The 14,892-nt window shown below is 46.5% G+C and overlaps 1 protein-coding gene across 2 annotated transcripts in view; it reads right to left on the reverse strand.

The window, feature by feature from the left end:
- The window catches only part of Sel1l3 (SEL1L family member 3), a 110,833-nt gene that overhangs the window by 54,632 nt on the left and 41,309 nt on the right, over positions 1-14,892 (reverse strand). Inside the window, exons 8-9 of one of the 2 annotated variants that reach the window (XM_076938501.1) lie at positions 13,904-14,018; positions 11,566-11,706 (exon numbers count right to left, since the gene is read on the reverse strand). In XM_076938501.1, coding sequence (XP_076794616.1) covers positions 11,566-11,706; positions 13,904-14,018 — 256 coding nt within the window. Of the gene's footprint in view, positions 1-11,565; positions 11,707-13,885; positions 14,019-14,892 lie in introns of both variants that reach the window. The other variant, XM_034509065.2, reaches the window with a different exon arrangement.

Consider the following 14,892-nt stretch of genomic DNA (forward strand, 5'->3'; position numbering starts at 1 on the left):
ATTGAGGAAAGACACCAATGATGAGCTCAGACCTTCACACACACTTGCACACACATGTACACATTCTCCCAATATGAATGAATGAATGAATGAATAAATAAATAAATAAATAAATAAATAAATAAATGGTAGTAATTGGGACACCAGAATTCCCTTTAGTTCCCTACATTCTCAGTCATCCAAGTGGCAGGTAAAACATGGCAGAGTATGTTCCAATGTACATGTTTCTGTGCATGCTCTATCATACATCTTCCTGGGCATACTCACCCTCCTGTATACTCTATCAGGTGTGTCTCATCTGCAGTTTGTGGCCACATTTGGCCAAGAGCAGTGTGAACTCAGCCTAATACAGCATCTAAGCTTACTTGAAACATTATGAGATATTTGTTTGTGATTATTATTTTTTTTTCAACTCAATTGTGTGGTTTTAAAGCCTGAGTGCTGTGGATGACAACGTCCCATGACCTTATTAATCGGATGGCCACGCCCTTGAACTTGCATCATCTCTAGATTCCTTGTGTCTACTACATTGGAAATGCTAAGGAAAAGGGTTTTACCCTGAATTGTAAGGATTAATAACAAGCAAAACATGTGTCTGTAACATGTTCATTACTGATTTTTGTAGGTTTTCTTTTTCAGTGCTGGGAATTGACCTGAGAACCCTCACACACACCAAGCATTGGAGACCACAGCTCCACCCACCAGCCTGCTACTCTAAATACCCTTGATCCATCATGCACTGATGCCGAGTCCACAGGAACAGAGGGCCAACCACACCACATTTACAGCTGAACCAAGTTCTCTATTTTTAGACTCTTGGGTTGCTTCGTGTGATTTTGCTACAGCCAACAATGCAGCAATTGGCAGCCCCGGACACTTCTCTGTTTTCCCGATGGGTTTATGCCCACACGATAGCACCTTTTCCCACCAGGACTCTGAGAATCTTATTTGGGGGGGGGGGGGGCGGTTCCCTGTGTCCGCTAAGGGAAGCACTCCACTCTACGGGACCATTCCCCTGATAAGAACGTTCTCCATGGATTCAGTGAACACAATAGTACAGAGATCCTACGGCTACTTATTTATGTATTTAGTTTTGAACATGCTCGTTTCATACGCCCCTGTGTGCACATTCCTGGCAAAGTGGCATCTGAATTATCGTTAACGATTCATCTTGGCCTCACCTCACTGCCAAATTCCTAAGATGATGGGTTTTGCCTGAGCCACAGGGATGCCAGCTTTGTAGGCTCAGAGGATGGGAGGGCTCCAAAAGAAATGAAACTCTAAATGAAACACCTGCCCCTCTGACCCCTGGCACAGAACCCCAGAAATCATTATCAGGAGCACCCAGGTAGCTGAGACTGCTGGAAAAGTTGGAACAAACCCAGAATCCTCCAGTCTCGATTCTGGGCCCCAAAAGCTCTACAGACTGAAAGGGCTTGCTCATTTCTTTCTTATATTAAAATTCTTAACTCCCTCCCAGAAAAATATCACCAATTGGTATTTTCTCTGCCCAAGATTCTAAACAATTTTCTGCACTGGTGAATTTAATAAAAATAATAGTGCTAAGGTAAAATTACTCATTTCACCCAACAGTTAAAGTTCGGATCGTAACTATTGTCTAAAATCAAAGCCATGGTGTCTTTGGTGATATTAAACCCAGTTTAATGAAACTGTTAATTTCATCCATCTGGTTCAGCATATGCATTTTTTTCTAGCCGATCTGTAACTAAAAACATGTCTTGTTTGAGGAGATTAATAGTATAATGAAGAAACAAACAAGCAGAATGGGAGATTCCCGTTTCTCCATTTCCTCTCTCTTTCTGTACCAGACGCTAAGAGAACAAAAGGCATAGGCGCCATCGCCTCAGCACGGGATGGATGCCTTATTTCACTCTCCCTTCATATCAGACGGGGTGTGCTGATTGTCAGAAGAGGCAAATGGAAGCCTCTGAGAAGATAACCATCCACTTAAGGCCCACTTAAGAGCCGAAGCTGGTTTCTGATTGAGAATTCAGAAGGAGAGAGGCAGGCAGCCTTGCTCCGTGTGAGAGGGATGGAGACATCAATAGGAAAGTCATTTTGAGCGTCGGCCTTCTGGAATGGCAACACGAATCCAGAGTAGAAGTTTGAAAGAAGAGAGCAGAATAAAGAGGAGCTATCATGCCACTGTCATGATGCCACTGTCATGAGGAGCCCTCTTCATCAACTTCACTGACTTAAAAAACACTCAGAGAGTCCCTCATTTGCATTCTGATCTGAGGTCCTGATGGGCTCCAAGAAGCTTCAAGAGCCGGCTGATGTGCTCAAGTTCAGCACTGTGCTTTTCAGCACAGGGAACACCGGTTCTATCCACGCTGTGCCTCTTTCTCCTTCCTTCTAGTACAATGGAAACGCTCTGGAAATAGGTGTTACTCTGTGTTGCTTAGGAGCAAATAGCAAGAAAAAAATGTCTGAACGTGTTCACAATATGCTATTTCTTTCCTTGTTATTTTTACTGTTGGGTAGTGCTGAAGACTGGTCCAAGGTCCTCACATCTACCCAAAGTTCCACCCATCCGCATTTTCTAAATATTTACCTACAATTCAAAAATTTGTACCTTCCTTCCTTCCTTCCTTTCTCTCTTTCCCTCTTCCCCCTGTCTTCCTCCATCTCTCCTTTCAGGATTGTATTGGGGGGCTGTGGAAAAACTGTAGCCAATTTCTTTGTTTTCTTCTTCATAACCTCTGTATAAATATATATTTAAAACCCAACAATACACACTTTCAACTCCCAATAATAAAGGTCCTGTCTCTCCCACAGCCAAGCACATTTCCTAAGAGAAGGGAGGCCCTGCCACTACTGGGTCACGTAACTGAATTTCCATTGTGTCCATCCTCTGTATTTTAGTGTCTTCAAGCAAACGGTAGAATGGTTGGCGAAATCTAAATCAAAGCAGCATTCTGGTGCAGCCCCTCCCCCTCAGCAGATTATATGGAGACACTTCTCTAAATCGTGCTCCAAAGCCTGGGGCAAGAGGCTCTGTAGAAACCAGGCAGATGGTGTCAGCCCTGGGAGAGAAGCCCAGGCTTGGACCTGGCCTCATCCCAGAGCACCATTTATTGGCAGCTTTTAGACTTCCTCTAGGCACCAGCACCAGCAATATGAGCTTAGTGGTACCCGTGCAGAATGGAGGGAGAGGAGACCATCAATAGTTCTGGTCTGGGGTAAATATCCCCATGGGTACACAACCATCACACCAGCCTCACTCACACACATCCCTACTGACTTTATGGTACCTGGTCTTAACCACAGAGCTCTGCCTAACTGGATGTGAGCCTTTGAGGTCTTCCTCATTGAGCCCAGCCCTCAAGTCTGTAGTCCAGCCCTCCCGCCTCCCCCCCACCCCCACCCCCCAGTGTCGGTTCACCTGGCATCTCACTGGTCCTGGTGCCAGAGCACTCTTCAAAGGGCTTTTGATTTCAAACTACTCCATTTTGACAAGGACGGTGTGACAGGAGAATACAAGAATGAAATGGACAGAACAACTCTTAAATAATAAAAAAAGAAAGAAAAAAAACCAAACAAAAACAAAGCCCAAATGTTAACAGGGCTATCTCCATGCTCCAGCAACTATCATCTTCCTAGAGAATTCAATGCTCAGGAATGACCTATCCAAATGCCCTGCTGAAATCTCAATCAGAAGATCTTGTATTGGATGCTACCCCAGCACCCTGCACAAGTAGAAACGTAGGGACAGAGCAGGGATAGATTTCCCAGATCAAGCAAGGGAATCAGGATGCAGAGCTCATCGCTGGGATGCTGGGGGAGGGGGATCCTGAGTGCATCTATATGCACTGCAGCTGGGTTCCCCAGGAGTGCTGCCATCTTTAATTCAAAGGCTTGCAGACTCTGTGAGGTGAAGAACAAGCCCTGTTATACATTGAGACTGAAGACACCATTGGGAACAGCAGAGTTTTACAGCATGTTAGCACATCAGCTGTCAACGTTTAGCAAGCCTCCCCCACAGCGCCCCCGGGCACTTGGCCTAGAGCTGTGTGTGGGCTGGTCCCACTCTCGGTGTGGTTGCCCCAGGGCCTAGCACAGTGCCAGGAGGAACTCAGTCTATGGGTTCCAAACCGACTGTGCAATGTATATCTGGGCGCCTGTACACCTCACCATCAGATTATAGCCAAAAAGCCCTTTGAAGAGTGCTTTGGGACCAGGACCAGGATGAGAGCCACATTTCCAAAATTCTTTGGTATTCATAGAACTGAAAAGATTCCAGTCTACTTTCAGGAACTCTAGAGTGCGTCCACAGCTCCAGGGACCTGAGCGGTGTTTAACAATGGCAAGATGGTAGCTCCCAAGAGGGAACAGATTCATGACGGAAGAGGAAGGAGAGAAATACAGCAGGTAGAACAGGGAACCCAGCGGACTCTGTCAGGCTGGACGGGAATGGCAGCTTTGCCAAAGCAGACCTCGATGTTGGGTCTCCTAGGAGTCAAATTCATCACTCCTTCATGGGAGCAAGGCCTCTGCCAAAGGTTCGAGGATGGTAAGAACACTGATCCCTGGGCACTGGGAGGCGCTTGGCTTCTCAAGATTTTTTTGAGGTGAGGGTCTTCAAGACAACAGGGAAAGCTGCTTGTGGTATTGGACATCTGGAGTCCCCAGCACTTTCGAAGCTCAGGCCGGAAGCTTTCTGTGAGATTAGGGATAACCAGGACTACATGCTAAGCCCTGTTTCAAAAACAAACAGCAACCGGGAAGATAGCTTAGCTGGCAAGGGCTTTTCCCACAACTGCGAGAACCTGCATTTGATCCCCAGAACGCATATTAAAAAGCTAGGCATGGTAGTACATGCTTCTAACCCTAGTGATGGAGAAGTAGATCCTTGGGACTCACTGCCTAGTCAAACAAGCTTGGTGAGTCAAACAAACTTGGTGAGCTTCCAGGCTAGAGGGAGGGAGACTCATAAGACAAGGGGAATGGTGCCTGAGAGTGACCTCTGGTCTCACACACGTGTGTGTGCACATGTGCATGCATACCCCACACATACACAAACTCTCCATAAATAAGCATACACACACACACACACACACACACACACAAATAAAGGAAGCTGAGGAGGATTCTAAACCAGTGGTTCTCTCAACCTTCCTAATGCTGCAGCCTTTTCATACAGTCCCTCATATTGCGCTGACCCCCAACCATAAAATCATTTTCATTTCTCCTTCATAACTGTAATTTTGATACGGCTGTGAACCATACTGTAAATATTTGCTATGCAGGCTATCTGATGTGTGACCCCTGTGGAAGGGTTACTCACGTGACCCACAGGTTGAGAACTGCTACTCTAAGCTATGCAGTGGAAGGAGACAGAGCTCACCATTGTAATAGAGGAAGGCAGCAACTGGGCAGATGTACAAGGGGACACAAGAGGAGGAGCTGTGGACCTACAGAGATGGACAAAAGGCACGAGGAGGTGGACTGAGTTGGAACACGAAGGCTGCTTATCAGGGAGGAAGGAGAAAAGTGAGCCATGTTCTTTGAGAAGTCTGGGCAGGATCTTGTGGAGGAAGAATCTGTCACTAAGCAGCTAGCACGCCCCGAGAAGCTTTGCTGGCACTGTGGAGGACCCAAAGCAAAAACTGATCACTTGGATGTTCTGTGCTGCCCTGCACAAACCATCCCCTGAGGAGATCATAAGGGCATACAGAAGACCTAACAACCCTGAGTCAAAGCAGCCCATCCATATAGGCCAGTCCCTCATACCCACACGGCTATTTTCTGCCCATGAAGTTCTTTCCTAGACAAGCACATTCTAGATTCTGATAAAACCAGACTCTCCACAGTGTGTAAAATGCTGCATAAAACTTATCACACCACATAGGCGTAATGGTGGCTAGCATCAAAATAAGTAAGAAGTAAGTGTTGGTTAGGATTGGAGAACATGAATTCCTTGTGCGTACTGTGAGTAGGGACAGAAAATGGTACAGCTATTGTGAAAACTGTAGAGGTTTGTCAAAAGGCTAAGCAGGACTTCCACATGATCCAATAGTGACCCTACTGCTGGATATACAGATCAAAACACTGAGAGCAAACATGGCTGAAGAGAGGCATTTGTGTTCCCACGTTCAAAGCAGCGTTCCTCACAATAGACAAGGAGTAGGAGGGACCCAAGTGTCCATTAGTGCAAGACTGGATAAGTCAAACGTGGCCAGGACACACAATGCAAGACTGTTCGTCTTTAAGAAGGGGAGGAGATTTTGATGTATGCTATACCATGGGTGAGCACATCATGCAATAAACCAACAACTAAAAGGTGGATGGTTTCACTTCGAGGGGCCATTTGAGATGGTGGCGCCTGCTCACAGTAAACGAGAGTAGAATGGTGGTTTTCAGGGACTGGGGCAGACAGATGGGGAATTTTTACAAACAAGTGTATAATTTCAGTTTTTCAAGATATAAAGGGTGTTGGTGATCTGATTCATAGCATTCTTAACAATACTGAAGTGTATGATAAAGAGATAGTCAAAATGGAAGTTTTTATGTTAAGCATATTGGCACAGCCCTCAAAGAATTAAGGTGTAAAAAACAGCTGACCTCTCTAGGTGGAGACATACAGACTAGTCTACCTCATCTCATTTGCAGATGGAATGGAAGCTTCTCCACCCCTGCAAAATTCCATCTCTCCTTTGAAGTGCTGGCTTCGATGGGAAGTGGATGTGCCATCTGAAATCACAGTGTGTGTAGGGAAGGAATCACCCTCAAGTCTGAAATGTGTAGGTGCATAGGCCCAGAAGCAGAATGTTGACTATATACATGAGGAGATGTTTCCAAGGAAAAGGGATCAGAACTGCCACCATCCTGTTTCATCTTCTCTGTTAAAAAAAAATAGAGGGCTGGAGGGATGGCTCAGTGGTTAGAAGCACTGAGTGCTCTTCCAGAGGACCTGGGTTTGATTCCCAGCACCCACATGGTGGCTCACAGATGTCCATAACTTCAGTTTCAAGGGATCCAATGCCCTCTTCTGACCTCCCTGGGTACCAGGCATGTATGTGATATACATATATATGTAGGCAACACACACACACACACACACACACACACACAAATAATAATAAACTAAAAACAGAAATACTAATTCCACAAATTAATTTCTCTGAAGACATAAAGAAACCTGTCACTTTTCTTTTGGCTCAACTAACTTGTTAAAACATGGCCTTGCTGGGGATGTGACTCAGTGGTGGCATGTTTGCTTAGCACACACAGGCCCTGGGATCAATTGCCAGTGAAAGAAAATAAAAACATCTTGTCTGATCAAAACTTGGGCAGGCAAGATGGCGCAGGGGATAAGGTGATTGGAGTTGGATCCCGAGAACCCATGTAAAGGTGGAAGGGAAAAACTCATCTCACAAAGTTGTTTTCTGATCGCCACATGTGCACTGTCATGAACAAAGACACACCATTCACACACAGGGAGAAACAAATTAACAGTCTTCCCTTATTCTTTGTTCTGTTCTGGCTCATGGACGGCATTCAGCCGACACCTGTTTCGTGAATAAGGGGATGAACGATTGGAAATGACTTAAGAATACACTCAGTGAAAGCCTTATCTTTTGTGCCTATTTCAGTCCTACAGCAAGAGATCCAAGCATGGAGCATCTGCCGCTCGAGTCCGTTTTCATAGCTTATCTCAGATGTGGGAAATGCCACAATATGCATGCATTCATGTGCTTTGTATTACTGTAAGTGAGATTCTTGGGGTGTGGTATTTTTTCTTTTTTGAAAAGAGATTTGGTTCAAGGCACAGCTCTGGAAGTTCAAAGGGGGCGTTGCTAGCAACAGCTTGGTCCTGGGGATCATTTCACAGCAAGAGCTTGTGCAAGTGAGAGATTTTCTAGGGAGAGAGATCCAGTCTGGTCTTAACTCTTACAATAACTCTACCTCTTTAAAGGTCAGAGGTCCCAGGAGAACAGCCACGCTCCCTTCTGTGAGTCATGCTTGCAGTGTCTGAGAGACACTCCAACTAGTGCTTACTTTTTGCGTGTGTGCTGCATGTGGAAAACAAAGGTTCTACAATCCCTCTCTGCCTTAAATCTGAGACTGTGACATTTACCAAACCTGGACCTCGCCAATTCAGCAAGACTACATGGCCAGCCACTCCCCTGGATCCTCCTGTCTCTGCCTCTCCAGCACCTCACCTGCATTATAGCCATGTATTGCCTCATCTGGGTGCTCGGAATTTAAACTCAGGTCTTCGTGCTTGTATGGTCACTTCTCCAGCCCCTGACTCCCGCCTCTTGAACCTTCCCTTTCCTCCCACAATGCCACACTAGAGACCAAGCCTCTAACATATGAACTCTTGGGGTCAAGTGACAGCCAAACCATAGTGAAGAGAGGCTTAATCTAGTCTACTGATCAATACGGCAAGACATACCAGGCTGATAGTACAGAGCGAACACAGACACACTTTCTACAAATGAGTTGTGAGGAGCATGCTGGGGCTAGCCAGACACTAGCAGAAGGATGACCTTATCAGAAATGGTATTCCAGAAACCAGGTACACGGGCGTAGCAGCCTTGCTGCTGTTCTTTGGATAAGGGACCATAACAAAGGTCCATTAAACATGTAAACTGATTTTCTACCTTCAATTCTCAAAATCAAGTTTTCTGCATTTTTCTCAACCTTGTTAGGAAGCTGGGTATGAGATGTGACACCAGTTTCTCTCTCTTGGGTTAGCCAGATGATGCTATTACAGACCCAAGCAAGAACACCATACCAGCAGAGAAGAATTTGATGGGTATGTGTACCCTCCCTCTGCAGGAGGCTTCTGGGCTCTTCCAACACAACTTAGAAAAGCAGATGCCTCTGCCAGAATAGGGCACCAGCTTCAGTAATTTACCTTCCTTTCCACTCCTGAGTCCCCCTGCTCTGAGACAGTGGGGACAAGCTGTGACTGTGTGCTCTAGGTGGGACTTGCTAGATCTAGCTTGTCCTGCAAGCTCACAATTTGAGTTTTTCATTTGATTCTATTTCCAGGCCTCCACGGAGAATAAAATAGTCCTAGATTCAAACAAACAAAACCTTGAGCTGTAAAAATAACATGGAAACATTTGTATTGAGAGTATTTTCTTAAAAAAGAATGTATTGTGAAAATGACTCGATCCTCCTCCCCAACAGCGAAACTATATTTAACTATGATCAGAAATCACAGACACGAGTTTTGGTAGATGTGGTGGGAGGTTCAGTTTAAACTCCTCAGTGTTCTGCATGCACACCCTCTCCTTAGGTCTTTTTAGGTGTGGGGCAATCCCACCACCTCATAAGGGCTCAGGGCAAACCTGGGCTATCTCTTCCCAGTCATCAAAGCAGTTGGGGTGACTGGGTTTCCTGGGGACACAGAGACGGGTCAATGTCTAGTGGTGTCTTGGAGGAGAGGAGTGGGCATGGTTGGTATTAATGGGTGGAGAGGAACATAGAGCAGATGTGCACAGGAGGACCCCAAGACAAAGACCCTTCCAGCCCAAATGAGTACAGTACTGAAGAGGAGAGATGTTTCGTTGCTCAGATCAAAGCCCTGCACACTCTAGGCAAGTGCTCCACCTCTTAGCTACATCCCCACTCCACCCACAGTGTTTCATATACATGTCAGCTTACTGAACCAGGAGGGAGGGATTGTCACAGGAGTCTCCCACTGCTTCCTCCTCCCCCGTCCATTCCTCTTATTCCTCTTCTACCACTACTACCACCTCCATTATCACATCCACCACCACCACCATCTCCACTATCACCATCACCACCATCACCATCAACACCACCTCTACCGTCACCACCATCATCATCACCACCATCACCATCAACACCACCTCTACCACCACCATCACCATCAACACCATCACTGTCACCTCACTCTGTTGTGTAGTTGACGGAATGAGGGCTCAGTGAAGACAAGCATTTGCTTAAGAGCACACAGCGAGTGGCGTTAAATGAAGTGGAAGCAGGTCACCCAGCTCCAGAGACCACGATGTCACAGGGCATATGCTTCAGATCACCCAGCAGCCATGGATGCTGCAATGCTACCTTTGCCATATCCCTTGGTTCTGTCTCCATCATTCTGTCCTACTCAGACCTCCAGCCTTTCTTCCAGGACCTTGTAATCCCCTCCCTGCTCCACACTCTCCTAGCTCACTCCCTGTCGCCAACTGCTGTCAGCGTAATATCAGAAACTCCTCTGGTTACACTCTGCCTACAGCCAGACACCCTCCAACTAGTTGCAGGGACCTAAGAGGGGAAGCCACACAGATTCCAGCTGGTGACTAAGCTTTGGCTGAGCCCCTTGGTCATCTCTGGCTTCCCATCCCTTAGTGTCCTGTGCTGTCCCCCCTCCCTGCCTCTGCAACACCCACTCCTGCCTCTCTTATCTGGCAAATACCTCAAGAATCAGTCACAATGTCACCTCCTCCTGGAAGCCCTTCTGGGACACCTGAGTCTAGAAGCAGCCACTCCTCTCTTTGTGCCGTCACTTTCATGGCTTTTATTAGAACGGCTTACAATTTATCTTTGTCTTTAAGCCCGTCACTCAGAGTAGGGAGCCTCCTGCCATCTCACTCAGCCAAGTGACTGAGCATTCCTGTAGTCAATATTAAAGAACAAAAGATCAAATATCCTGTACAGCTTGGATTCTTCCAGGATGGGCAAGGTCGGTGTGTAAAGAAAGCCCACGCCTTGGGACAGTGCCACTTGCAAGAGGTCATTCTCCCATTTCCTCCACTCAAGGGACTGGTTCCTGAGCTGGAACACAATGAGTCTTTTTTTTTTTTTTATCACTTGACACATGTCCCTGCCGGGTGCTTCCCCTTGTGACCAGCTCCTCTTTCTAACAGGCATGGCTTCAAGATCTCCTGGGGCCCTACAGTGTGTACTTAACTAAGCCAAATACAACTTGCATTGGACCTAAGAGGAACCCATTAACATCCAGGAAGGACCTTCAAATCTGAGATGACAGCGAAATGTACTTCAAGTCAAGAGGCTCGGGTCCAAATGCCTAAGGGTTGGGTGATGTCTAACCGTCCATGACAGTACATGGTAGGAGGCGAAAACTCAGAGAAGAGGGGCTGTGGGCAAACAGAAAATGCCTGGACCCAGCCCTCCCTCCGGGTAGGAACAGAGGTCCAGAGCAGCTAGATCTTTGAGTATTTTTTTCCAAGTAAAGCTAGAAATTTGCATTTTTCTGAAAGTTTTTAGATACCGATAATGAAATTCTTTTCAAACACGCAGAGAGGTATTTTGCAAACTAACTCCATTTGGAGGCCAGCTCTGGCGGCGGCCTGTCCGTTATGCAGCCCTGGCTTTAGATAAAGAATCGCTTGAGTGATCCCTAAATTTAAGTTTTTGGAAATGTGCACAGATATATTCAGCGCTGTGGACACACAAGGGCAGAATTTAAATCTGAAATTAAACTAGAACACTAGGGTTAAAAATAACATTAAGGCATAAATCACCAAGAGAGAGGAGAGAGTAGACAGAAAAGCAGGGTGCCTTTCTAAGCTAGCTCCACACCCCAGGCAGAGGCTTAGTTACCAGTCAGCAGGTCCATCTGCAGCAGGGTCTGGAACAAGCTGGGGTGCCTGTCTCTCAGCTCCTTCCCCCAGGGCAAGGCTCTGCACACCTCGGCTCTCCCATACTTGCGCTTGAGGTCCAGGTAGGAGTTATGGAAGTCACCTGCACAGAAGCAGAAGACATCACCCCCTCAGGAGCGGCAATGACCTTATCCCTCTGAAAGCTGTCCTTCGCAAGGGGAGCTTAGGATGGAAGGACAGGCTTAATATTCCTGGATTTGGCTCGGGTCTTTCGGGGATTTGAAACTGGCCATGACACCTCTGTCTTGGGGTCAGCATTTGGCACCAAGTCCAAGAGAAACATGCCAAAGATGCTAATGACTGTTGACTGGTTCTACAGACTGAACAGCTGGCCTCTGACTTGTTCCCAGGAGGCCCATAATCTAGGTCATTTTTGCTGGCATGTGTGCTGAAGAATAAGACCCCAGAGCCCCCAGGGAGGTGAGGCAATTGAAGGCTTTAGGAGAATCTTCCTGATGTCACTAAACAGGTCGGCATATAGGGCTAGCTTTTCCACTCAAGGTCTCACTCCTGGTGCCATGTAAGTGATCCAAATGAGTTTCCTCTTTGGGACATTACTATTCCTGTGTGTCTGCCCCCTCTCCTGGCAGCATCTTTGTTTCTGTATGATTCAGCAAGCAGTGAGAGCAGCAGCTGGGGATTAGGACAGTGTATTCTTTTTAATTTTTTATACCTGCATGTATATGGTGAGGGGGCACACGTGTGTGGGTATGCCTGTACATGTGCACATGCGCATAGAGGCCAGGGGACAGCCTGTGGTGTGCGTCATTCCCAGAAACATCATTTAGCCTTTGAGATGTGGTTCCTCACTGTCCTGGAGCTAGCTCGACTAGCCTGGCTGACCAGCAAGCCCCAGTCTCCACCTTTCCAGCACTGGGATTCCAGGCAATCATATCCAGCATTTTTATATGGGTTCTTGGCACGGAACTCAGGTCCTCATGCTTGCAAATACTTTACCAACTGAGCCATCTCCTTAGCTCAAGATCATCTATTTTTAAATTAGATTTTTGTTCAGGGTGGGAGGATCCTGTGTGTTCCACACGGCTCAAGTGGAGAGCAAAGGGTAACTCTGAGAAGTCAGTTCTCTTTTTCACCATGTGGGTCCCAGAGGTTGAATTTAGGCTGTCAGGCTCCGTTGTAGGTGCATGTACCTACCTAGTGGCCTCTCTAGCCTGATAATCTGCTTTTGAATAGAACTGCAGGGGTGTTGACCACCTGCTACCCACTCTGACCACTATGTGACCCTGTCAGACTGGGGCATGGCTTAGGTGCATCTATGGACCCCTCCTTCCCTAGCCTGGAACTGGAAGTTCCACTCAGAGGCATGAGATACTCAAGGCAAGATTAAGATACTAAACTAGCTCTTGCTGGTGACAAACATCCCACAGGAATTTATCTTCCAGAAGGAACATATGTGACTAACTGTAGTGTCACCACATCAAACATGGAGCTCTAAAGCACAGAAAAATTTACAAGTGCTAAATCTATGCTGGGACCCTAGGAGAGAAGACTCAGCTCTGTCCACACCCTGGGTGAGAAAGGAGATCCTGGGCCATGTGAATCCTCTCGAAAGCAGTCTGTTTGAGATTCATTCCTTCTGCCGAATTTACTGGTGCCTTCCTGAGCTGATCTGAGGATTTAAGAATAAAACAGGACCCCAGATAGCAAAGACATTTTTCAGATATTAATGGTCCAAGACAAAAGTACACTGATGTGTACAATAATTTCTAGTGATTACTTTATATTTTCCAATGCATCTTCTCTTCTCTTCTCTTCTCTTCTCTTCTCTTCTCTTCTCTTCTCTTCTCTTCTCTTCTCTTCTCTTCTTTCTCTTCTCTTCTCCCTTCCCCTCCCCCTTCCCCTCCCTTTCCCCCTCCCATCCCCTTCCCTCCTCTTCTCCTCTCTTCCACCCCCCCCCCCCCACATGCCTTCTAGGTAGAAAGAACACCAGGCAAGGTTCATTTGTATTCTTAAACAAGATTGATCAGGTATGGTGGGAGATTCCACCAGTTTACGTTCATGGCAGTTGCTGGTGCTTGGGGGCGGTGGGGGGGGGGGTAGGGGTAAGGATGGAGGCAGAATGCACGCTCTGGTTCCCATCGGTCTTTGGAAGCCTTGAGGTACACCTGGCCCTGTTGGTATCTGGGCTGAGTGATATGTGGGATATGTTTCTATTTCAGTCCTCCCCCCACCCCAGAGCAAAGCTAAGCGTGTCAATGCAAATGCAGACCTTAAAACGCCCTCTGGGGCTGCGTACTTACATGTCTCTCGCCTCTCACCTCCAACGTGGACTGTTGCAGCATACGAGGATATTATGTCTTGGACCTCAGCACACCGCTCATAATATAACTTGATTTGTTCAGCCAGTTCCTTCTCAAGGAAAGGATTAAGAATCTGCGGGAGGGTAAGAAATTGCATGAACTTCAGTCGTCATCAAATGTCCTCTGGCTAGTACCTACAGAGGTGTGTTCAGCTGTCTTAGGTCTCACCAGCTACCATCCCGCCTGGATATGCAAACCAGTGCTATTAAGTGTGCCAGTCCAGCTTCTTGTGTGCTACCTTCTCATCTGCAAAGCTTCTTACACATCAGTAGAGACCTGTCCCCCTCCACATGTAGTCCCCAGAAAATTGCATTCATCTCCATTTCCAAATGTTATTTCTACCTAAGCTGGGTCTGCCACCTGAGGCCCGCCTTCTGTTTCCTTCTGCTCTGTAGCAGCCTCAATCTGCAGGAGCCAATGAAGGGCCACTGCTCCAAACCACGACTCCGTACAGCCTTAACATGTGGCCAGATGTACACACGTACCTCAGTGAACCCAAGCACGTGGGAATTAACTCCTGTCATATGACTTATTAAGAGAAACGGGCCAAAGTCCCAAAGAGCAAGCCCCTCGGGACCAGGGAACTTAATCTTAACTCTGTTTTCAAATGTATGTCTGGACCCAAGAGAGGCTCATAAGATGGGCTCACTGGGTTATAACCAGCAGTGGTTTCTTTTGTGTTTGTTTGTTTGTTTGTTTGTTTATACAGAAGGATCCAAAACTTTAGAGCACATTAGAGGAGAAGAAGGAGGAGGAATTCTTAGTAAAATAATCTTCAGTTTCATATATGAATATATATATGTATATGTTGTTCATTCTATTAATTAGGGTATCTTCAAAACATTGTTTAAAACCGGGTCTGTTGACATCCATCTGTAATCACATCTAGTCAGTAACGTAAGGCAAGAGGAGCAGAAGTTTAAAGCATGTCTAAACTCCAGAGTGAG

This window comes from Arvicanthis niloticus, chromosome 7 (assembly GCF_011762505.2).
Source record: "Arvicanthis niloticus isolate mArvNil1 chromosome 7, mArvNil1.pat.X, whole genome shotgun sequence".
NCBI classification, from domain to species: Eukaryota; Metazoa; Chordata; class Mammalia; order Rodentia; family Muridae; genus Arvicanthis; species Arvicanthis niloticus.